The sequence below is a fragment of the Centruroides vittatus genome, unplaced genomic scaffold, assembly GCF_030686945.1.
Source record: "Centruroides vittatus isolate TY-2023 unplaced genomic scaffold, ASM3068694v2 contig_345, whole genome shotgun sequence".
In the NCBI taxonomy this organism is placed as follows: domain Eukaryota; kingdom Metazoa; phylum Arthropoda; class Arachnida; order Scorpiones; family Buthidae; genus Centruroides; species Centruroides vittatus.
The window spans coordinates 610,485-637,251 of record NW_027122170.1 but is presented as its reverse complement, the minus strand read 5'-3'; the positions used below and the strand labels follow the sequence as shown (position 1 = coordinate 637,251).

Sequence of the window (26,767 nt, the reverse complement as noted above, 5' to 3'; positions counted from 1 at the left end):
ATCTTACAGGGTCCTTGGTTTGCTTTGGATCAGCATAACGAAGAAAGTGTCAAGTCTCATTTAGTTTTAATGTGCGGTCTAGTTTCTAGACAGCAGCATCAAATCAGCGCCTTGAGATCAGCATTGCACAACATGACTCTAAACACATCGGGTGTACTTTTATGGAAAATAAACGACTACAACCAAAAACTAACAGAGGCAAAGAGCAAAGAGGGATTCGAATTGTGTAGCATACCCTTCTATAGTAGTCAACACGGGTATAAATTAATGGCCACTGTATTTTTAAATGGTAACGGAGCCGGAGAGGGTACCCACCTTTCCATCTACATCAAACTCTTGCCCGGTGATTACGACTCCCTCCTCCCTTGGCCATTCTCTCATACTGTTTCTTTCACACTATACGATCAATCGTCCACCCCCGATAAAGCGTGCAACATTGTCGAGAGTTTTGTGCCAGATCCAACGTGGAAGAATTTCCAAAGACCTAGCAGAGAACCGGATGCACTAGGATTCGGTTTTCCACGTTTTGTTTCTCAAGAAACTCTTAGGAAACGCAATTACATACGAGACGACACACTGTTCATTAAGGTCAAAGTTGACGCCAGTAAAATTATAGCCGTTTGAGGGGAGAGATCAGCCATTTTGTTTCAAAATTCAGTCAGCCGAAACAAATTGAAAAACACCAGAAATCCTCGTCTGAGGAATTAACCACGATGCACTGTTATGCACCACGAGTTTAGATAAACTGAAGAATTTATTATTATAATTTCCTCTTCCCCTCCCCTCCTTCTTTTCTGTTTAAGGAAAGCTTTAACTGTCGGATTTCCGTACCCAATTATGTATAAACTCGTTAAGTTTTTTTAATGGCCATTCCGTTAATTACTGTTTAATTTAGATCGTAGCGTTTGGACGTGCAATATTTGTTACACTTATAAATGGACTTTGCGGGTGTTTAAAATATGAGGAAATTCATCTGTGCAACAATTCTCCAAAGTAAAACGATTGTTAAGCAAGAAGAAAGAGCAATTTACAAATGTAGCATACGATAACCTACGTGTACATAAGTATGTCTCGACTAAAGTAGGCCTGTCACTCCTAGTCAACTACAACTTTCGTCTTCCATATATGACTTTCTCCTCCCCGTTTTTGTGTTTTATTTTGTTTATTATTATTATTTTTATTTTTTCTTGATGGAAAATAACAAGATGACAAATTGGAACGACCAAATTTGACAGGGTATTCCTGTATGTTTATATTGGATTTTTTCATTTCTGTGTATCGTTGCTATTGTTCTTTTTATGTACTGTAACTGTCTGATAGTTACATTTGATAATGCACAATAAAACGAGTTATTTCATGTATAAAAAAGTATTGTTTTCGATCGTGGTCACTTTGTTGATGGAACTTTTTAACGCTACAAGTTATTTTTTACGCGTTACATTTACTGTTTTAACACGCCGCACCCTCAGAAAACAGATCCAAATCATCGCCATGTACATAAAAAACAGTAAACATTAATAAATTTGTTGGCCATATCGGGTGGTTAATCTATAAACAGTCAAATGTAATTAGAATACAGCTAACCCTATCGATATAGTGAACTCTCAAAGGACTGAAATAATGTATCAATATATAAAAAAACAGTAAGAGCCAACAACATCGTTTATTATATCAAAGGCTTGCCATATCGGTTGATTATTTTACGAAGAGTCAAATATAATTAGAATACAGAGACCTTTCCAAGGACCCTAAACAAATTTTTACTATTATTTTACGCGCTGCATTTGGTGTTTTATACGCTGCACCCTCAGAACAGACTTAATCATTCACTACGTACGTAAAGAACAATAAATACCAACAAAGTTGTTCACTATATCAACGGTTCGCTATATCGGGTGGTTGTTTTATAGAGTCAAATATAATTAGGACAGAGCTAACTCTCGAAGGACTAAACTAGATCATTCACCAGATACATAAAAAATGTTGCGTAGTTGTTCACTATATCGAGTGATTACTTTATTAAAACGCCAATGTAATTTGAATACATCCAACTCTCTCGATATAGTGAACTCTCGTGTCTACCAAGAATTATCCGTAAAATTTATTCAATATAACCTAAAAATAAATATTTATTCTACGTTTTAAATATCGTTCGCCAGATGGCGCGATGCACTAGCAGCTTAGCGACTGACTGTTTACGATGTTAAATTCTTTAATACTAAAAACTAAAATTAATTGTATAATATAAACGTTTTATATTTAATAATTTGATTTATAAGTATCACGTTTAATTTAAATTAATAAAAAAAGAATTTATTTGTAATTGTTTTATTCACTCATAGATGGCGGTACGACACGTAGGTCAATAGCGTCGTGTCAGGCCACTAGGGAACTGCGGCGCCATTTTGTTTCTCTACGATCATTAAATTTGAATTAAGTAAGATTACGGTTCTATCGTAAGCGGCTTAAGTCCAAAAATAAGATTTTTCTTTCATTTTTGTTTTCCTACGAAAAGAAGTGAAAGAAATTTAATTATTCTCAGTATTTGAATATGCGGTAGTTACATTTTTATAATTATTCTTACATTAAATGTACGAGTTAAACCTACTTAAAAATATAAAAATCGAAAAATAAATTAATTTTAACAAAAGGATTCCGTTAAATTACCTAATTAACAGGAAAGGATCACTGGCAAATAAATGGAAATTGTACAGGATTATTTTTCAATAATTAACATTGAAAATATGTGTTTTCCTTTCACCGGGAAAAGAAATAAAATGAAATTAATCGATGTTAATTAAGACAGAATTCAATTAAAATAATTTTGCAAATTTTTTAGATTTAATTTATGAATTTTACTTTTCTGGTTGTTATAGGATATAGAAAAAGTAGGGGATGATCGGTCAAATTATGACCCTCCCTAGGTCTCAATGATTTGGCTTTCCAGGAGGCCAAAAATGTAAAAAAAAAAACACTTACACAGAGTGCGCGCTCATTACGGGTGCATTCGTTAATAGCGGTCGCTCCGCGTCTCCGCTACTACGGGAGTGCGCTGCTGTTTGTACGTGTGAGAATCACCTCCTTTCACTTTATTCTAAATCGACGTTCGAATATAATATTTTATTACGTTAAATTTTCTAACAATATTTTATAATATTTGACGACGATTCCAAGGATGTTTCCGTCGAAAACTTCCCGGTGGGCGAAACCCGAGATACTTTAAACCAGCGTTTCTCAAAGTGGGCGATAACGCCCCCTTGTGGGAGGTGAGTAAATCTAGGGGCCGCTGGAGGCAGGGTACTGAATGGTGATCAAAGGTAAAAGTTCCCTTTCCTCTGTCAAACGGATAAGAGGAAACATTGCATTTATTGGTTTCCGGATGTCGAGAACAATGTACGGTAAGGGCACAAAGTGCGAGATTCATAGAAAAGTTTTCCCAAGAATATTTCCAGTCCTTTCTCACACGGAGGGCGTTGGGTATAACTTTATGGAACAAAGGGGGCGGTGGATCGAAAAAGTTTGAGAATCACTGCTCTAAACTATCGTTTTCATCTGTTCGGGTAAAAACCGTTATATTAGAGAATAAGGAGGATACATCTATAATCAACATTTGGCGTATAATATTGTTTAACTGGAAATTATGTTAAATAGAAAATGGATAAAATCTCCATTTTCCGAAATTGTAAAACGAAAGAAGTTTTGAATTCAACGACCGATTGGAGACGAATCGGTCGGCGGCAGTAGGCCGTTAGTCTCTATAAAAGAAAGGATTTTCCCGCCTAAAATGCGCAGTTCCCGGAAGATGGAGTCGACACCGGAATGAGCCATAGTAGTTAGCGCGGTTCGACGGAGGTTCGTCTAGACCCGAATTCGCCATACTCTCCCTCGGTCCACGTAGAAGTTGGATACAATTTGTGCTCACACGGAAGGTTTAACTCTCCGAGATTCTCTCTCAACACGAAGAATACGTAACCAACTAGATCAACTACTAAGGTAGTATATTTGGATAATTTGATGTAATACCCTATTCGCACTGTACATTTTAAGCGGGATTAAGTTAAGTGGCATCGTCGAAAACGAGATTAACTACTCGTTCGCACTAGGTAATTAAAGCGAATTATTCGCTTAGCCCTCGAGCGGGCGTACTCGATATTACATTTTAAATAAAATCAAAGTTTTGCTTATTTTTCGTAAATCGTTATAAATTAATTTATATTTAGTAATTTAAAATATAAATAACTTATTTAAAGAGCGTAAGACGTTAGTTGGGAATTATTAACATTTATTATCGGCGATGTCGTCGTGGTTGGCAGCACGATTCTCTCGGCGTTTATATCACTTTAGCGATAGAACTGCGATAAGAGTGGATTTTTACAGAAATTTATATTATCGTTTAAACTTGTACCGAAGCGGCTGTGTACAGTACACGCGAACAGAGAAGAGTATCGTTTGTTCGAACATTCGTACCCGTACATCCGCTTCCGCCATTATTTTTGAACTCGTGGCGGACCCCGGGGAAAGCTCGAAGCGACTTAGCTCCTTTGAGAAAGCGATTTAAGCCCAGCCGGTGGTTGGTAGTTAAACCGCTTCCGTTCCTATTTCGTACCTTAAACTGGCTTAAAATGTACAGCGTGAATAGGGTATAACCCTCTCTTACGCCAGATAGGCTTAGTTTGTAAGGTAGATAGTATATCCACGGGGTTAGGCTTAGATATATCAATAGAAATTTCGTGTATCGCATTCTTACGCTAACTGCGCTTTATTTGATCATTTGTATTATTGTAATTCCCATTTATATCGATTATATTAAATTTGTTGTTAATTGTTTAGAAAAACCATCTCGTGTTTTATTACTCCTACTCGCACCCGCTCGACGTAAATCCCTCCTATGATAAATAGACGTTACCACTCGAACGACGAGTTGAAATTGGACGCGTGGTTATCCGCGTACTCCAAATTTGATAACCCGGTGTCGGTCCTGACGGGAGAGAAGTGATCTTCCAATCGTCTATCTCCGCGCACTCATTTTTATTTAAAGCCGTCCTTTTTGACCACCGAGGGCCGGTCGCACCGACTACGCTACCGATTAAGCGGTAGGAAGTATTTTGCCAACTTCCTACCCCCGGCTGAGTACCCTGGCAGTAGGCATTTACGAACGACGGCGAAAGAGAGAAAGCGGCGCCCGCACTACCGACAGTATCGTGATGGAGGAATCTATAATTCTAAGATACGAGCTTTTAAAGGCGAAAGAAGGGTCCCAACTGTAAAATTTAACCGTAAAATAGATCATTTGTTGAAAGAGCATTCAAAATAGCCTCGAAAAAAATTAGAATGCCGGCTACCATTCGACAAAAACTCGAAAAGACACTTACGTCACCGCGTGCGCTAACTCGCGCTTTTACGTCTAAATTTTCATTCGTAAAACCGAATAATGGACCCCGAAACGAAACTATCCGAGCCACGGAGGACGCCGCGTTGCTTTCCACCGTAAACTACCGCTACCGGCGGCCGTTTTTGCCGTTCGACGGCGCGCACTCCCGCCGGAATTTAGGAACGCGTTCCGCGGGAATTTTTAAACGGATGTCGCTGGCGCAAAGTTACGCGGAGGAATAAAAGAACGCACCCTATATCTCGACATCGGATGAATCGGAATCCACCAGTTACTAAGTGGGTTAAAACCACACGAGTCGTTGGTTCGCGCCCGGCCGACGTAAAGTTTTCCGGGTTTTCTTCACGTTTTTAACAACCTAAATAGTGCCGGTTTTCCCATATTGCCTAAAGACCTTCCCCGTAATCTCGTAACACCTAAATTGGGGCCAGTTTCTCTCCTCTCGGCAGGTCGCCCGCTTACGGCTTCGCTGTAACTGAATAAACCCAAACCCGGATGGGCCAAAAGTTTTGAAACTTGGAAGGTTAATACGGCGCATTGACGCTATTAAATTTTAGTAATTAAATATCGAGGAGGTGAGGAGATATAGAAGACGTATGTCGTATCTCGAATGGAATCGGATGTAATGAAAGTTTTATTCGTTATCGGCATTTATAATGTCTTTAAAAACCCATTCCTACCCAAAGCGAGCCTTGTTTTTTTTATAATAATTAATAATATAAAAGTTATTTTTAAATAAAATTTAGTAACAGATGGCGCTACATTTAACTTTGTACATATGAGCGCCGCGGTAAAATCGCCCGGGACCCCCTGGCAGCTTTTTACAGAGATCGAATTCGGAGAGGACAACGCTCTGGCCTATTCCATCGGCAGTAAGTCCATCCGGTTGTCTCCATTGTGGGCTTAGCTTAATCCGTAACGAGTGCGAGAAAACAGGTCCCTCTTAGTGCCCACGGGACACTAAAACTCTGAATTACCAAGAAAAAGACTAAAATTGTGACACGTATTTTTAATGTGAAAGCATTTCGCAAAAACTATTCATTTAGTTTCAACATAACAATTACATATACAGTTTTAAATGATTTGTTACATAAATGTAAGGAAGGACGTAAAAACAAAATTTTTGTATTTAGAATAATGGGTTCCTTGTAACAAAAAATCAATGTTTTACGAGTGTAAACCTAATTTGTATGGGGTTTTTTTTAAAAAAAACAAGAATACATTTATCCTGTAAAATCTTTCATAAAATTGAACTTTTAGATATTTTGGACAGGTCATTACCAACAAGTTGCATAAAAATCACAATGTAACCTGACGATGACTCGCTCAAAATGAAGTTGCATTGCACGATTATTTGTAATTAATTATCCGTATAAAACGAAACGAAGAATGCTTATTTCATTAAAGATTCGTTGCTGGATAAAGGTATTATTTCTTTACTTTATAGATTTTATAAATATAAAATGCTACTTCAGATTTATACGAACTAAACGAGCGAGGTTCCCGCTTAGGACCTTACTCTGTACCAGACCTTGCTGCGTCTTCGAAAAAATTGCGGATTATAGTTTATTACTTAGTAGGAAAGAAAGGGCCCTTTGTTTGTTAAAACTTCGGGAAAAAATATCTTACGGTAGAAAGGCCTTTTTACGAATCCGCGCAGGAATATTTCGGAATATTCCAAATATGTAGGAAACTCCTAACCACCCGGTTGCCCCGTTGTGAGCCTGGCCGAACCACGATTGGCCGATAAACGGCCCTTTTGGGGCTAACAAGGAGGAAATTTTACCAGTGGATGGGAACAGCGCGTTAACACGTTTAACCGAAATTTCTAATAAAATAACCAGATTACAGTACTGTATTTATTGTAATTGTTTTTATTTTCACTGCTGTTATACCTAACAGTGAGAAAGTAAGGCGATCGGGCAAAAACTGACCCTTCGAGATTTTTACATTTTTGGTCTTAGGACACCTTTAAACGTCGATAAATACAAAAAATGAAGAGGGTTATTTCTGTACGTATGGGTGTTAGTGTGTGTGGGGATCGGGATCTTGTTTACCCTGTTTAAAGCTCAATTAATGACTCTTGTGCTTTTTATCGAAAATTTTTGAAATTTTACAGGGCGGTTTGAGTATTAGGGGGATCGGCGCTATTGAATTTTGGTGGTTAAAGGTCAAGGGAGTGGGGAGATAACGGGAGTCGTGTGTATCTCCAGCAGGGTCGGACTTACTGACAATTTTACTCGTTACGGGCCGTTCATAAATTACTTAAAATATTTTGGGGTGGATGGGGGTCAAGAATTTCTTACGATTTCTTACTTAGGGGTAGGGGCTAATAGATCTCGTCTGACGTAATATTCCTATTTTTATTTTTTGATCTCGTCGAGTGATGAAGTTTTGAATTTGGCTTCAATTTGGCGGTTTCTATTAAGAACGCTGGTTGTACTAACGCCATCTCGGGTGAAGTGATAGAATAATAACACTGGCAGCCTCGCGCTCTACACATTTTTTATCGTGGTAGAAAGGCCGTGTGGTGGTTTCTCTCTCTTTTTGTTATTAGAATAAGTGTACCACTCCCACCGGTGTATAACATTAAGAATACATAAACCAAAATACACGATACGAAGTAAACATAAAATGAGTATTCGGCTTTTAGTGGAAACTAAAATGTTAAGAATACATTTAGAGAAGTCTACAGTTTTTACTGGCTTATCGAACAAATGAATACCAATGGATCCTAGACCCGGGATGGGAACCTTTGTCTATGTAAGGGCCGCATTTTAAGACTTTTGAACCGATGCGGGCCGCATACAAAGGAAAGAGAGAGAAAAAAAGATGGTAAATCAGAATTATTTATTCGTATATAATTATAAATTAGCATAGGTATACTTAATTTAGCTTCTGGAACCGATGTAAACGTAATATATCGGAAATATTTGATTAAATATTCGTCACTGCTAGTTTTAAAGTAGTTTCGACGTGTCTGTTAGCCGGCTTCTCGTTTTAATTTTTACTAAATTCATTGCGGGGGAAAAACTATTCGCATACATAAGTTGTAAAAATAACGTTTGAATTTTTGCCGCACACTTCCTTAAGCTGGGAAATTGACATATTTATTCACATTTTATGCGTCGCGGGACGCAAAATATATGAATGCGGGCCGCGGGTTGCCCATCCCTGCCCTAGACCATCACTGACGCGCAATTAACCGATTGCCCCTGGAAGTCGGCTTCTTACAGAAACACGGCTTCCGTGTCATCAAATGTCACGGCATGCCGCTGCTGGGCTGGGGTCGGACTTAACGAAGATTTTACTCGTTATAAGCATTTACAGTTTTCTATTTTAGCTACTCTCAAAATTAAGCCTCTCGCCATTTTATAATAATTAAAAATGTAAACAGTTGTTTAAAAATGAAATATCGTAACAGATAGCGCCACCAGAATTTTAAACGTTGCCGAGGAAGTTAAGCGATTCGTTGCTAGATTTTTTACATTTAAATGGAGCCACATTACATTTCTGGATTTCTCGTCTCAATTAATGGAAAATGGCCAAGTTTTTTCAAAATATTGAACGGATTTTGAGATGAACTCTTAAAACTAGGGCCGTCGATCGCTTGTACGGGGCCCGCGGTTGGAGCAGATCCCTGTTTTGTCCTTAATTTGCCCCCTTTAGTTTCTTTTTTATGTTAGCATTAATTTTGTAGGGGTGGAACCCTAGACTATAGGAATTGGACGGATGACGTCAGTCGTGAGAAACTCTTGACCAATCACGGTACGAGCTGAGGGTGTTACGCTTATCCTTTCGTAAAGAAACTGATCCTAATCTAATCTTAACTTCGTGTCATTCCGAATACCCGTCATTTACAATTTTATCCTTTAAAAATGATGGATTATCGAAATATTTATTTTACTAACGTATCATTATTTAAGAACTTTTAAAATATTTGTAAATTATTTATTATGACAATTATTATTTTACAAATAATTTAATTACTGGAATGAGTGTATTTAATAATAATTACGTTATTATGTTGAAATGCAATTAACTTTTTCCTGTAGCAATTAACTTTTTTAAGCAGTAAAACATTCGATGCAATAATAAAAATTGCTGGTAATTTAAAATAAATATATTTTAATCCTTTCCTGAAACCGAAACGGTAGATCGGGCCCTTTCCTGTACCTTTTCCTAATCAAGCCCCAAAAAGCCGAAAATTCGTGACTTCTATCCTATCCTGTAAATATAAAAGAAACTAATGAACGATATTTGTCCATTGACCCAGGCAACTTCGTGGTATGACGACCAAAACCCCATTCCTTGTTTTCCAGGCCAAGTTAGCCCCGAGTGCAACAGGTGCCACATTGTGGGAGCGCTGATTCCAGCGTGATTGCACCGACGTTCCAAACGCCATTGTCAAATTTGCCACATTGTGGGAACGATTTCCGTTGTAGATTCTGCTAAAAAATGGGAAAAATGTACAAAATCGTTTAAATTATATCGTCCAGTGTACAAATAAATACACGGGCAAGAAATAAGAGTATATTTAGTGAATTTCTTTGGTCTTTTTAAAAAAAATATACATTTGTAAGATGATTTGCAAATGTACTGTAGTACATGCGTAGAACTCACACATGCATGAGATATTCAAGTTGGACTTTGGTCGAGATTTCAGATTACAAACAATAAATATTTCCTAATCGTCGTAGAGGAAAGTCGTAACGGAACTAAAAGAAATCTCATTGCTTTCAGGTTTCTTCCTTCACTCGACTCTAAAATGGAGTGTTTGAAACAATTTCCACCCGGTCCTTTGGACGAGTATCGAAAAAAAGCTACATTCGATTGGAGAAAAATGAGAATATTAATGGAAGGAGAAGACTGTATTCGAGTACAAGTAAGATATTTAATGATTATTTTATCAGATTAAATTTTTGATAATTCTAGGAATACGTAATTGTATCTTTTCCTTATATATTTAATAAATAGGACATTTTAAAAATTTATATCGTTGTAACAATAACTTAATATACAGTGGTTTGGTTTGGTTTTATTTGTATATGGTAATGCTATGCGTGAGCAATCTGTTGAAGGGGGACACCCCGAGAGGACTTTCGAAGGGAAACCGGCCCTTATTTAGGTGTTACGAACGTGGTGAAATCCCGGAAAATTCTACGTGGCAGGCTCGTTGGCCGGGTGCAAACTCGATCGAAAGTTCGAAGCGAAAGGTAATCGTGCAGAGTATAACATACGAGACACGGACTTTATTTTCGCGTACGAACGAGGTATTTACGTGGCGTTGATCTTACACGAGTCCTAGGTTTTCCTTCTACAAACTGGTACGTACGATAAATCCTCCGTGTGAGGAATATCGTCGTAATTTCTATTTTCTGTTGGTTATAAAACGTGACGGTGCAGAGACTTTACAATCACGGACTACGTTCTTAGCCTAGTTCTTAACCTGCTTATAACTAAATTAAGAGAATAAACGTGCAGATAGAAGAAAGGAAAGAAGGATTTATAGGAAGGGTACCCGAATCTCGACTAATCTTTCGACGTGTCGGTCCGGATCCGATTCCGACGTCCTGGCCGTTCTCCTTCTCCGAACCGTTCTTTTGGTGTTCGCGACGAGGGACGTTCTCCGAGAAGTCCTCGCTATAACGCTTACTGACAAAAAAAAGCTTCTTATCTGTCTATATCTGACACCTCTCTCCCAAACTCTTGTCGATGCCGACGCGACCCGGATACCTCGTCTTACCGGTGTCCGTCCAAAAAGTGGTCTTCTAAAACGAGCGTCTACCCTCTATTGTCTTCTCCTCCACACCCTGGTTAGGAAGAGTCGGGTACTAAAATTCTCGGAATGCAGAAAACAAAAGATACGCAAGAAGAAAGGAATAGTAGAAGATTAAAAATAAGATATAAACTTAATACTATACAAAATATGGCGTATTGCCACACCCGCGACCGACTGCCGCACCGCCGGCGTTCGGCGGTTTTATCGACTCGGTAGTCGGTGGACTCGTATATAGTGAACTTTTAGGTAACGACCGCCGGTTATAGGGAACGTTAAGCTAATACTTCTCGTCGTTTACATTATAGTGAACGCTCGATACGGCGAATCCTCTCGGATCTTCGCAGTTTACTAAATCGAGAGCCTACTATATATTTGGATTATATATAAGGTTGCTTTTAACTTTCTCGGCTCTGTTATATATAACGGAGGGAAAGTATGGCGATCGGACAAAAAATAACACCCTCCCGTTACGTGCTACGACTCGTGTCATTAATCCACTTAAAGAAGATTGACTCGGTTGCAGAAGGGCGTTAAAGTAACCCGGTTAGAATATTGATTGGGATCAGCTAATTCTTTTTTGTACAAATGGAAAATTTAATCGGGTTCAAAGTCTTTATTGGGATTGATTCTCTTCGCATTAATGTAGTATTAAAGATCAGGCAGAATTAAAGACGGAAATTTTCTAAACAAAGAAATCAAAAGGCAATGTAGTAATTTAGAATATACCTGCGAATTTTCAACTTTTTGCAAGAACTGAAAATCATCATAAAAGTTAAATATGTCCATGTTGTTTTACAAATAATTTAATTAAATAGTTAACTTGTAATTCAAGAAATCGCAATTTAGATTTAAGAGTTAATCTAGAATTGAGGCAGGTTAAATACCAATTTTAATGAAATTTTCAATTTAAATCTTACTCTAGGTTTATCTCAAGATGGTGAACACAGCAGAGTGACAAGCTGGTGTTGTATGGTCATCTAGCAAACATAATACTATGTTGTTCTTGTCCAGAAATCTTTTCTTTCTCTTTTCTGTACTGATGTTACAAGTTTTGTGTTTGTAAACTTGGTAAAGAACCTTGTTTAATATGTAATGACCTTGGAATTATAGTAGATTCCAAAGTTCCTTTCATTTTTCTAATTGATTATTTTATTAGCTCATAAGACCTGACAGTTGTTATGCACAGATGTTATTGTTCTTATTTAGGCTTTTATAAATTTATAATATATAAATTTGGTCTTTCTGTTTGGCCTATGCTATTTCCTATTATCTTATTAATTATATAGTCTATTTGTGATATAATAAGTTATTATGCCTTTGTTTCACTAACTCTAATTGAATAACAAGGCAAAGACCGATTTTTCTTTCATTTTATGATCGTATAATGTACAATATTTCACTGCTTTTATACACTAATTGGTTTGTGGAAAATAGTTATTAAGTGAGAAGTTTATTTCTATACCTTCCATTAATTGAAAGGGAAAACTTCCTGTGCAATGATGGTACATTTGAAAGACCCTCGAGCCCTCATAAATAAAAATGAGTACAGAATATATAAAAATATATCCACATTTTAATAAAGTATACATGTGGACATATAGGGTCATCTAGAGCAGGGGTGGCCAACTTTTGTGTACACAAGATCTACTTTTTATCTTAAAAATGTGTCGCGATCGACTTGTGGTAGGCATAGTCTAAGTGGCGAGGGGGGGTGTGAAATACATACTATGTTTATACACTGTGCTTCGGTACGAGGTGCACTCCCGCGAGCACTCCATAAAGAAAATAAATTTCCAGACCCAACTTTTGATATTTGCAGTTACGAGTTCATTCCATACAGGCGGCACCTAAAAAAATCGATTTTTTGACACTTTCGAGATAGATTTTTATTAACTTAAAATATAATTTAATTTTTTTTTATCAATTACAATGTATAAATTGTGGTACTATTGGTTCGTAAACTCGAAAAACTTGTTATAAAACTGCGCAGTACGGCCGATAATTTGATTATAAAATTTTACTTTCGCGATTTTTTTTGCGCGAGGAAAGTTTATCGTGGAAGAATGATATGAGATTTTTAGTCTTATTTTTTGCTAATCTATCAAAAGCTCGCGGGAGTGCTCTTTGTACCGAAACACCCCGTATATCTACCTACGTAAAAAACAACGTAATTATTTAACGGGCCAAAAAACTCACGTCCGGGGGAATTAAAACAACACGCGTAATTATTAACAATATTTATTAATTCAAATTAGCTACTGACGAAGACAGATTTAGAATTTATTTTATTCCGTTACATTAATGGGAGGACTGAGTTTGCGCGTCTCTTACCAAGGAAACATAATTAGGTGTATATCCTGACAAAGATGATAATAATGATTCTTCGGTATGGGACTCAGTCGGGACAGAATGTTTAGTCTTCGTTAACTTTAAGTATGAAAATGCCAATTCACACTGGTATGTAGTTCCGAAACGGGAATAAATGTATTTGCTACATTTGGTGATACTGGGATATTTTTCTGAATTGACGTATTTCCAAAAATCCAAAAATATAGAGGTCTGTTGCCAAAAACGCTCACTTATCGAGTAAATAGATAGGTAAGAAAAGCCATAATTTAATTTAAAACATAAAGAACGGGTACTTACATTTTAAACAAATGAAAAATTGAAACTCGACGTTGTCACCGTGGATAAATAATATTGATTAATAATAATAATATTGTTAATACTAAAGAAAAGAAGCTACCGCGTGACAGTATCAAATATTCGAGCTAAATGGCTGTGTTTTCTACGAGTCCAGTCGTAACTGCGTGCATATTGTTGCTTTTGTGCGTTACGTTTACGAGTTGCGTTCAGTTACGAGTGTAAAACATTAAGTCAAAGACATCGCGAGCGATCGACCAAAATTGGCATCGCGATCGACCGGTCGATCGCGATGCCAATTTTGGTCGATCGCTTGGTCGTCGACTTGTTGGCCACCCCTGATCTAGAGGGAAGGGAGCTGGGGAAACGTGTTTGGAGATTTTTTAAGGAATATTTCCAAGGTGATGGATAAGTCAAAGATTAAAATTAATGTTAATACATGTAAGTTTTTTCAATACTGTATTTGAAGAATGTGCACCAACAGACAATCCGATGGCTATAGAAAACAATTAAAATCTTTTGTGGTCAGCCAATGAATAGGTTCTTTTTGTGTTTCTTCAATTATTTTTGGGAAATTTCTAAAATTTAATGCTTCTATTTTTTAAATTTTGTTTATTATTTAGAAATTAAAAATATAGGTTTTATCGTATGTTCCTTTTCTTCTCAAAGACCATTAAGTAAGACTCAAATCCATTAAGTATGTTTACGGTTTTTAATCCACTTTAGACCCCTTTTCCTTGTTGTGTACAATGATGTATTTTTGGCCGATTCTCTCGTCTTTAATTACACGTACAATAATTCACAGATCCCCTATATTGAAGTACCACGAACTTTAAAAAAGTTCTGCAAATATTTTCTGATAGTTTACTGACACGACTGGTAAGTAGGTTTATAAGAACAAATTCGTATACCATTAATACCACTAGAAAAGTCCACGTAAACATCTCTTGACCTCTCCTTTTCCATCATGTACAGTACAATAATATACTTTTCACATCCCCTTCTCTTAAACTGTACACATAATTAATGAATGGGCCCTTATATGAGTGTTTTTTTAATAAATATTATAGTTGATTTATAATAATAATAATAATGTATTAAAAAAATAAATTTATTTACTCGTAATTATTTTCTTTCAGTACAAAGTTTGCAACTTAATGGAAAACAATCCGTTATTTTCGCAGAGGCACGAAGAAGATTCTTTGCAAAATTATAGACAAATTACTCTTCGAAGATGTCAACACATTTTGAAAAATGGTTTTTTCGACGAGTACAAAAATAATCCATTTATAAATATGTATCTAGATATGTTGCTTATAATGTACGACAGTTCCTTAAGTATAAAATTAGGAGTGGGATATTCGGTAACTAAAATTTATATTTAATGAAATAAATACAGTTTATTAAATTATGTAACTTGATCTTTTCTGCTTGTTTAGTTATTTTCGGCTATTATTATGTCGATGGGAACGGAAAGGCATCAATATCTGATCGATCAGATAGAAAACCACCAGGTAAATATGAATTCTAACAATATTTGATAACAATATAGTAAAAATTTGATCTCGTAAATTACAAAAATTTCTATGTTATGCGTAATAAATTCTGAAGATTGGGAGATGATACAATGAACTTAATGACAATTAGAGAGTGGAAAAAACTAGAATTATATGCCCATTTCTCTAATTAGGCATTAAAAATTGCCAACGTTTTGGATTGTCCTAGGATCTCCAAAAAGCTGGCTGTCAGTGTAAAAAGATGATGGTTATTAGCTCGGACATTTTTCAGATCACATTAAGGCTAGCTTAAGTAAATAATTATTGAAATCTGGCTTTAAAATAAGTGTTTATGCTACCATCTTATAAAAGATTCTAAATTAAAAATTAATTTTCGGGGATTTAAACTTACAACTCCTCTGCATACTACGGAAACCAAAATTTCAATAACAATTAATTAAAATTAGCCTTAATAAAGCCTGAAAATAATCTTACAGTTTAGCCTAAACATGAGCCTTACTTAAATAATTTGATTTTGGTTTTTCCATATTGCCACAGTGGCCAAGTTGCAGCTTTCTAGACCCTCATTACAGCTCCTGTATATTGAATCCTTACCCCTAAAGTTGGACATCTAACCATTATTACTTATTTGCATACTTTATTAACTTTATGATAAAACTTACAGTAGAATTTACATGTAATTTTAAAATCCAATTTATGCTACTGTTATAACATCTTTTTAATTATTGTTTTTTTTCATTACTTTTTTTAGATTTCGGGATGCTTTGCATTAACTGAAATAAGCCACGGATCCGATAGTAAAAGGATGGAAACTACAGCTACGTACGATCCTAAAACCCAGGTTGAATATCTAATTACTTTCCGTAGTTAAAAGTAACTTAATGATAAATTCTGATAATTAATACTTTAGGAATTCATTCTGCATTCTCCAAGAATTGAAAGTACTAAAATTTGGATAGGAAATTTAGGTCAGACAGCTACACATGCTTTAGTCTATGCTCAGCTTTATACGCCAGATAATGTATGCCACGGTCTTCAGGTGTTTGTGGTTCCTGTGAGAGATCCAAAAACTCATCTACCGTATCCGGGTGTAAGTGTTGGTGATTTGGGCCTTAAAGTTGGACTAAATGGACTTGATAATGGGTAATTGATATTTAATTCAAGCAATTTTATCTGATATGTAAGGAAATAAAAAGCACAGAGTGGTCAAAAAGTCCTTATGTATATCAGAAATTATCTGTGTTTGCTTTTCTTTTCCTCTTTTACTATGCCTTAAACTGAATTGTCACGTGTTAAATCTGGACTCCAAAGTTGTCATTGTGAGACGTATGATAGGCATTGGTGAATCCAGGATTTTTAGGGCCTAGGGCTTATTAAAGTCTAATGGGGCCCCATTTTTTACCCAATCTAACCTAACTTATTAACTATTTTTTACTGTACAAGTGCTCATTGTTAATGAAAAAGAATTAGAAGTTTATGATGATAATTCAATTTTGTGGCCCCTTGATACTTGGTAGCTGAGGGCTTAAGCCCTATTAGTCCCTATGGAGATCTGCGCCTGATAATAGGGTTTACATGAACCCACTAAGGCAAACACCTAACAACTAAATATGCAGTAAATGTTAGAAATCTATTTTATTTACAGGTGATATAATTATTTACAGGTTCAGTCAAAGATGTCAGCTCCAGGATGGTTTCTCCAGCAGAAACTCTAAACCCAATTGTTGGCAAAAATTACAAAACTAATAAATGACCACAACACACTGAATCGAGATAATATTAATCTAATACAGTAAACCAGAATAATTATTACAATGATAATTTTTCTAAAACTAATTCCTAATACTAAACTTAGACTACTATGGAAAATTGAAGATAGGGAAAGAAAAGTAGTAAAGTAGAAGGTGAATAGAACAGAACAAAGGGACTTGAGTCCTGTGAATGGCTTTCAGTTCTTGTCATGAGGGGCCCATGAAACTTCTTGCACTTCCATCTTCTCCTCGGTTCTTGAGGATTTTTATTTATATCCAAATTGTCGGTTGCTTGTTCGGAACTTGCAAGTGGTCGAGTTGAATGCCGACTCCAACACATTAACTTCGGCCCAGGAATTTCAAGGATTCCCACTTAAATTTATGACTTCACCCATCTACTCGGGTACTGGATAATATCGTGTCTCTGCTTTTATCTTTCTTTCTCTTTGAACACCAGCTTAAAAGTGACCCTTCTTCCCCACGTATGCCTTCAGGTAACTTTGTACTCGTTGTACCGATTATTCCAGGAAGTGGGCCCCAGTGGCGTAGTGTGGGTATCGGCCGCCCGGGGCAGAAGAAAATTTTGCCGCCCCCTTATTTAGGTATCTCAATTTAAAAGACTAAAATATACAGTAATTCTAAAGAACTTTTCAGCAAGAACAATCATCATTATTGTGTATTGTACAGGTTCAAATTTTTACGAGATATTATTATTATTTATTGTGAAATTTTGCCGCCCGGGGCGGGCCGCCCCTGCCGCCCCCACTACGCTACGCCACTGGTGGGCCCTCACTTCCAAGAAGAAAGAATTAAGAATAAATATGCCGTATTGTCTTTTTGTTTTTCTTACATTTTTCCCCTGCTCTTTGTTTTTTCTCAACCTATCTCGCTAAAACTCTCTAATCTTAAGGAGATTAGAGAGTTTTAGAAGGGAGAAAAAACAAAGAGCAGGGGGAAAAATGTAAGAAAAACAAAAAGACAATATGGCATATTGTCACACCATATCCATTCCCTCATTTGCCAAATCTGTCATTAAGTTAGTTTCTAATTGGAGCACCAGGACATGACCTTATGCATAGAGACAATGTACCTACTCTGTACAAAAATTACTTTTAACTACTAAATGAATAATGATAAGTTAAATATTTATAATTTGTTTCAACTATTCCAAATTTATAAATATTTGTTCAATTATAGGTTTGTTTCATTTAATCAGTACAGAATACCACGTGAAAATCTACTAAATAAACATGTAGACGTTAGCCCCGAGGGAAAACACACATCTGCAATTAAGGCAAGTTTGTCTTTGATTACTAATTTTTAAATATTTAAATGGAGTTTATCTAGTAAATATGCAATGTTTAGTATTTTAATTTTGCTTTATGTTTAATAACATAAATATATTAGTACTTACAAATACACTCACAACCTTTCAAGCAGCAAAACTATTTAATAACAAATGTTTTTGGTCTTATTAAAAGATCATCTTCAGATTAAGAAGAGTTCTATCAAATGTTACAAATTCAATGGTTAAGAATGTGTAGCACTATGCGACTGTGTGTTATTATTATTCATATTTTTTTTTGTCTCGGTTTCCTTTTTGTATATATTGGGCTTTCTTGTATTGTATGGTGTTGCATAGGGTTTTTCAAACGGGATCTTGGCTGCTTTTTTAACCTGGAAAATTCTTCTCATTCCGGGAAATCCTGCAAATTTCTTAAAAGTTCACTTGTTTCTTTTTTGTGTTAAGATTGAGGAAATTTTTCAAATAGAAAGTATAATTAACTCATAAATTGTCATAATACATTTGTATTTATTAATTTAAAGCCTGCTTATTCATTTGTTTAAATTTTGCATGTTATGTCATCTCACAGATTGTCAATAATCAATGTGTATTTGTGGCAGGACTCTGAAAATTCTTTACTTGTCAGAACCTGTAATATCTTGAATAATTGCACTGATGCTGTCTTAATTGTCAGAACGAAGTGACGACTAATACTCGACTTCGTGCATTTTTTGTCAACATTATAACTGTGGAATGAGTTGTCTGATCTTGATAAAATTTTCTAGGATGACTCATCATCACTTAAGGACAAACTGATTAAAATTTCAACTCTCAAAAATGATCCATTTTTGTAGGACTGGAGATAGGGGTCGAAACAAAGATCGCGTTTTTCTTCGGTATGGATCGTTTTTGAGAGTTGAAATTTTAATTGGTTCATCCTTGAGTGATGGTGAGTCGTCTCAGAAAATTTCATCAAAATCGGACGACTCATTCTAGAGTTATAATGTTGACAAAGAATGCATGAAGTCAAGTGTTAGTCGCTTCCTGCACGTACGTGTAGAAGCGTATATTGCTAACTAGATAAACAAAAAGTTTTCTTTTTAAAACATGGAGCAGCAGCGATCAATACTGATGGCTTTACGATCCATTCTCTCCTTTGTCTTCCTATCGTTAGTACAAAATTTTGATCTCTAAATGGAGAAGCTGCACAGAGATTCCAGATTGAGATGAAGTTGCTCAAATTCATCATCATCGATGACATGTCGATGATTTTGTGGTGCAAGAATGATTTACGTGATCGAGAGAAGATTGAAGGAGATAAACCCCGAGAAAGATGAGCCGTTTGGTGGATTCTTTACCTATTTGTTTGGTGATTTTTGTCAGCTTCCTCTTGTTAAAGATAGTCCTCTCTACTCGAGTGTTTTTTACAAAGTAATGTCCCAACAAGGTAGGGACTGTGGCTGTACGCCATGTGTTTGTATATAGTTTATATTTTATTATTATTTTTAATTTCACTTTCTCACACTTTTATCCCCTTTTCTTTTCTTTACCTATTGTTTTTCCTCTTTGGAATGTCTGTCCGAAATTCCTTTTTTTATATGGTCATCGTATATCCCCTAAAACAAAGAAAGGGTGCGCGACCCCTGAGGGGTCAAGTACGAAACTAGAGGGCAGGAGGGTCGTGAAGGAGAGAACAAAAAGGGATTCTGACTCAAGAAAGAGGGAGTGAGACGAGCTTCTGGTGCGTTCTGGCAGCGTGCAGAAGAGAAAGAGTAGCGTTTCATAGACGGACTAAAGAATTCGTTGTGATCGATCCATTTTGTTTGTGATCGACTCATGAGAATTAACTGTGAATTTTGGCATCTGAACGGTCGACAAGCGAATGAACTAAAAGGAAGAAGAGAACCCTCTCTACATATTTTGTGTAAGACCCTTGCCAAGGACGTTATAAAAGAGACCGATTCTTCGAAGACCTCAAAGACCAACGCTGGGTACCCCCTTTCCTAACTTCTTACATTTTCTTACCTGTCCTTTATTCTCCTCCTTTAGTTTAATATTAGTTTTAATTTTCATTTTTTATTCATGTTTGTAATAGTATAACATTAGCATAAGATTAGTTTTAATTATTTTCCCTTTGTTGCAAGCAATATATGAGTCGGGGAATTTTTGTACAACGTTGTTCGCTCATACGATTATTTCCATCTGTCGGGACAGAAAATATACTGGCATCCTAAAAGAACCTGTAGCTAATAACTTTTACCTAGATTAAAATTTACTTTTTTCATTTTTATTTTGGTTTCACGTGTATTTCTTTTAACAAAGAAAATAACTCATTTTCACAGGACCTTGTTTGGACATTACATTACATTCCCATTTGATTCTTTCCTTATGAGAACTTAGTAATTCTCATAGACAAAACAGCACAGATAGTTCCTTCGCAGATGTCTTACAACATCTAGCTTCGGGTGATTTCTCTGATACAGATCCGAACATTCCGACGACAAGAAATGGAGCCTACTTGTCCAGAGACAAACTCGATCGGTTCCAAACGGCAGTAGAGCTATATCCGACAAACGAGCGAGTTAAACAAAGCAACGAAGACTACTCGCGGTCGACTGGATGCCCTCTCGCTATATAGCATCCGAAAACATTCCAGATGTTGCCCCGCCTTCGTCCAAAGACGACTTGGCTCTCGGTCTATCCGAGTATTTGAATCTCTCGGTTAATGCCGGAATCGTGCCGAGAGTCGACTTATGGGTGCGAGAAGGTCTCGTCAATGGTTCGCTAGGAACTATACGCTACATTATATACGCTCCTAATGCTCGCCTTCCAGCTCTTCCTCTGTTTATTTTAGTGGAATTCGATAGCTATCGGGGACCTTTCGTCTATGGTAATCTGTTTCCAATAATCCCCATAACTTGTTCTTTGAACGATGGCAGTATATTGCGATCTCATCTGCATACTCAATGACTATACATAAATCACAGGAATTAACTCTTCCAAAAATCAAAATAGATATAGGTAAAAAAAGAGACAGCTATCGGTCTTACCTATGTTACATTGAGTCGAGTGAAAAAAATAACTGACTCAGTATTTTTAAAGAGTTACAATAAAGATGGCTACGAGTCAATCCGTAAGTCCAAGGCCCATAGTGATAGACAGAATTTCACGAGATGTTGGCATAGCAATTAATTAATGGTTTATTCCGACCTTATATCTGTACCTTTAAATGATCCAATAGAAATCAAATATATTGTTGAGAACGAATGATTCTTTCTCTCTTTTTTTCCTCATAATCTAGAAAATAAAGGTGTGAGCAGCTTTGTTCTGACTACACGCCGATACAGCGTTACTTAACTAGTTTTAACTAAGCACAGTAGCTTCAATAACTGCATTATGCCAGGTTGTGCAAATTGGGCAAGGATAAAAACAAGTACAAAGTCTGCAAGTATGAAGTTTTTCTTCATAAACCTGATTATTAAAGCCAAAGGAATTGCCAAATTATTGAGCTATAAGCTTGATGCTGCTATTAAAGTAGCCAAGGCAGACAAATCAAGAATACTAGAGAGCGAAAGAAGTACTACAATCTCGAAAACAAACTAAAAATCTTCCAAGCTACAAGTGAAAAAACACATAACATCTGTCTTCTCTTAAATGCATTAAATATGATTCCACTCACATCAATTTAATCGGAAAGGGCATTCTCGTTAGCAGGACTTTTCATCACTCAAATAAGAATCAACTTGAATGATTGGAGTATTGACCATCTTTGCTTTTTAAAATCTTACAAAATATTATTGTAAATTTTTATAATATGTTTTATTTATAAAATGAAAATTACTTTTTAAGTTAGAAGTTTGATTTAAGTTCATTTTTTTTTAAATTTTCAGCTCATTTCAACTCATTTTTGTTGTTGTTGTATGCAGTTTCTTAACAATTTATAAATTTTTTCTCTTTGTGAAAATTTCTACGTAATTCAAAGATAATTTTTAACATATATCTTGCACAGCATTATTAATATGATTTTGGAGATTGCAGAACGTATTAAATTACTTTTAAAAACAAAAAATAATGATATCATTCGATTCCAAGCTGTTTTTTATATTTTAAAAATAATTAATTATATCCCGGGAAACAGTTCAGTTTTTTCCAGGAATCCCAGGACAAGCAAAAGACCGGGAAATGAGAAACCCTAGTGTGGCGTGTACTTCTTTTTTGTTATGATGTCACCTCTTCTCAGGTGCCGTGTGAAAAGCCTTCTGATTGGTCCAGGGTGGGACACATGAGTGAAGCGACTTCTGGAGAGCAGGGAGTATAAATTAGTGAACTCTCACAATTGAGGATATATTGTTTTTGGATTCTTCGTGAATAGTACCCAGATAAGAGGTCAGCAAGAACATCCGAGTTAGGCCGGGAGATCAGGAAATAAGAAAGGGAGACCATCTTCAGTCTTAGAATACAATCCATTTCCATTGAAGCGAAATTGAGGAATAGCAACGTGGGATGTACTGTACGTCTTGTAATATGAATTACATCCCGGTTTCGAATAGAACTATTAGTTTTGAGGTTTGGTGTTTTAAAACGCTCGTGAGCTCGAGGCCGTATCGCATTCACTTCCGACCTACTGTCGTGATTCATTAAGGGCTACTGTATGCATTGATTGTGTATGAGGAAAGTGTGTATGTATATGTATATATAGAGTGAAGATCTACCAAGCTGCTCCAGTTGACTACAGCATCGGTGAAGATCTTTACGATAATCTGTCTCGAGTTGGTTCTTAAGACTCGAGAATGTTGTTACGTTGTTTTGTAGAAAAGCATACCTCCACACTCAAATTATATACTATTTACAGCTTATTTACAATAGGTAGAAAATACAAGTTTGAAAACAGTATTTACGAGATAACAGGTGGTGTCTTACATAACAGATTAGTTATCTGGAACTACACGACTTTAGAGAGGCCTAGTCACTTGGGTTGGCTCAACTGCGTGGCCGTCCAGTCTCCACACTAACCCTTCCCAGAGGAATTTCTAAGAGGAGAACACTCTCTCTACACCCTGTGGGCTTCCAAAGTGTCAGAGAGCGCCCCTTTCCCTTTCTCTCACGCTTGTCTTACTATTTAAAGAGTTTTTGGACAACTTCCGACCAATCACGATCCTTCCTTTTGTCGGAAGCTTCCCAAAATGTTGGCTCTTCTCCTGACAAAACAAGCTCACCATAACGTCCGTCACTTGTTTACATTTTTTTTAGCAAGCTAACATGTGGCAAACACATTGCCCGACCTCGTGCAAGTCCAATAAACAAAGACAATGCTCCCTTTGTTTCCCCTCCTGTTTACAAATACAACTCCAGTTGGGACCAATTCACAAGGTTGTGTCACTATTAAAAGCAATCCTTTACATATAGTATTGTAAATTTTGTTACTTTTAGGTTGATAATTCCTATATCCTGTAAACTTAATTCATACATTGTGTAAACTTGAGAATTATCTCACTGTAATCATAATATTAAAATAAATCTTTTGTTGTCATTTATGTGCACATGTGATTGGTCAATGATTGAGTCCTTGGCAAATATATATATATATATATATATATATAATTATTGTCTCTGTGAATTTCGATATACCGGAAATACTACCAATGTAAGAAAAAGAATATAATTAGAGAATGCTGAACATTTCAAATTTAAATAGTTTTTCAGCCAAAAAGGTTGTGAGTGTACTTGTTTGTTGCTTTATATGAAGTCATATGTTTGTTATATTTGTACTTAAACATTTAGAAAACAAAATACATTCCTTTTTCTCACTTGCCTGTGTATATGGAGGGTCCTTGATATATATCATTTTATGTACTGTGCATGTCATTGATTAAGTAGGGATGGTAATTTTGACATACTTTCAATATACAGTAAGACCCCACTTAACATGGGGGATGCATTCCTATACGACAAAGTGCTAAATGAAACAGCGTTAAACGTGGTCATTTTAACATAGAGTAAATAGGGAACACATGACCAAAAATAAACAGATTTTACTTTAATTTTAAGTTATTTTTATATTAATTTGCATAATAATATAGGTTAAATAACACACAAACATATGCACACAGAAGTGTAAAGTTCATTATTTGTGAAGAAGGTTTTGGCTCTTCTGAAATTCTTGTTTTTTGCGATAAAGTCATGTAGTTTCATTTGTGGCTGTTTTTTCTTTTCTGTAAGGAAATGTCGGTAGCAGAAGATAGCATCCAAAATACCTCGTTTTGCTTTTGCACTTCTTTCAAAATCTGGATCATTTGCTACAATTTGATCAAGGAAATACTTTTACTAAGGAAATCTGTAGCAAGTTCTTTGGGTTTTTTGTTTTAAAAATTCTCTATTTTTCAGTTCTACATGAATTCCTTGTTCTGCAAGTTCTTGAAGGTCGTTGTTGGTAAGGCTCTCATCAGACACCTGCAGTAACTCCTCAATATCCTGCTTGTCTACATCTCCTAGTCCTGCTGTATCGATTAGGTTGACCAAACTGTCAACCTAATGGTATAGTGATAGGCTCTTCAATGAAAATTCTTGGATACCTCCAGCCATGACTTCTTACCCACTTTATTCATGCATTTATCAGTTAATTCTTGCCAAGCAAAGTTGATATTGCCTATGCATCCATGATGTTATATTTTTTCCAAAACTGTACCAAACAAACATAGATTTAAGGGAAGTACAGTGCTATGACGAATTGCCACCTTTTGCTGATTGGCTCGTGTTCGTGAATAATCGTATTATATTTGAATCAACGAAATGCCACAATAATTTGAATAAGCATAAATTTTTAGCATTTTTTAAGCTTCAAGACCATGTCATATTGAATCGGCGTTAATTGAGGCAGCATTAAGCGGGATCTTACTATATTTGTACCGATATCATTTCCATAGTAACATACACGTATATGTGTACGTTATTATTGGCAATATACATGGCAAGTTCCATGGCAAACAGTCAGATATCACCAGCTGTTTGCCATGGAAGACAAGTTAAATGGATGCCGAAAGCATCCCCAGTCAGCAATATGAGTAACCAGTATGGTTATATTCAGACTTTTCAGTTCTGGACGTGAAGATTGGACTGAAGTTCATGTAGCATAACTGGCAATGCATCTGCATGGTAAACATATATGTATACTTTCCTTAGATGTTTTATTTTATTTCATTTTTTTAATTTAATTTTTACATTTTCTTAATACTTTCATGGGGTATTTTGCAATTATTTAGAAATTAGTAAATTATATTGTATACCAATGTACAGATTAGTATACAATAAAATAAATATTTCCTATTGATATGTGTATACATTTTCAGGGGCAGATTCACACTATAAATCATAGAGAGCAATCTCATCTTAAAACATACAATATAATCAAGGAAATTATATTAAATTAAGTTTTGTTGTATCAAATTAGTAATAATAACAACTACTTTATTAATTGATATAACAATAGCTTTTACAAAGAGGTTAATGAAAACTTACAAAAATTTTAGTATTTGAACAAAAAAGTTATACAGTTTATACACAGTTGTCATACTGAGCATGTCATCCGGTAAATTAATATAGTTGAAATCATGCCCGACAACAGAAGATTTTATTTCAGAAAGTTCTTTGCACGAGAGAAACAAATGATTTATCATATTCGTTACAAAAAGAATATTCAACATTATTTAGTATATTATTGTAATCAAATTATAAAAACTTGAAAGAAGCAGCAATACACACACTTCATCTTTTACTTTTTACACAATCTTCAAGATGTTCTTTATTTGTACACTCATTAATTAGTTTGGAGAAAATGACAAAAACACTTGTGACTCTAGTGATACTTGGTATGTTTTAGCACTTATTAAATTAATGAAATGCACACTTATGTAAAAGGTGGCACTACAAATGTTTAGTGTATAAAATTATGCATTGACATATTTGCATCATACAATAAAATTTACATCTTTTCAAGCATAGAGATATAAACAAGAAGGATATTGATACACAATTCACAAAAAGCAGTATTAAAATCGTTTTTATACACATAAACAATTCAATAATGACAGGATGTTTGTTCATGACCCGAATCTTTACAATTAGGGTCATGAACGAAAATGTGTCCACTGCAAACACTCATTTTAATACTTAAAAGGACTACTTGAAGTATATAGTTATAACTAGTGTTTGCAACGGTTACGTTATATACTTCAGATAAATTTCAAACAACATTTAATCCAGCAATACAATTATAAAGTAAACATTTTTAGCTGTAAAGTGGGGAAAGGACTAATTTATTATAATATCCCTAAAATAAAGGATTATCCTTTGAAATAAAAGACATCTAGCAATTATATATTGCACTTTTTATAAGTTGTTGTA

The 26,767-nt window shown here is 35.6% G+C and overlaps 2 protein-coding genes across 2 annotated transcripts in view; both read left to right on the top strand.

Annotated features, from left to right (window-relative positions):
- LOC136974190 (TNF receptor-associated factor 4-like) overlaps positions 1–1,345 on the top strand; it is a 68,681-nt gene extending 67,336 nt beyond the window's left edge. The window contains exon 7 of the mRNA XM_067268993.1: positions 10–1,345. Coding sequence (XP_067125094.1) covers positions 10–624 — 615 coding nt within the window. The 3' untranslated portion in view covers positions 625–1,345. The remainder of the gene's footprint in view (positions 1–9) is intronic.
- Positions 1,346–3,986: 2,641 nt separating this feature from the next.
- LOC136974189 (peroxisomal acyl-coenzyme A oxidase 3-like) overlaps positions 3,987–26,767 on the top strand; it is a 44,753-nt gene continuing 21,972 nt past the window's right edge. The window contains exons 1-7 of the mRNA XM_067268992.1: positions 3,987–3,993; positions 10,133–10,274; positions 14,954–15,178; positions 15,254–15,328; positions 16,083–16,172; positions 16,242–16,474; positions 18,280–18,376. Of these exons, the coding sequence (XP_067125093.1) occupies positions 10,158–10,274; positions 14,954–15,178; positions 15,254–15,328; positions 16,083–16,172; positions 16,242–16,474; positions 18,280–18,376 (837 nt within the window). The 5' untranslated portion in view covers positions 3,987–3,993; positions 10,133–10,157. The remainder of the gene's footprint in view (positions 3,994–10,132; positions 10,275–14,953; positions 15,179–15,253; positions 15,329–16,082; positions 16,173–16,241; positions 16,475–18,279; positions 18,377–26,767) is intronic.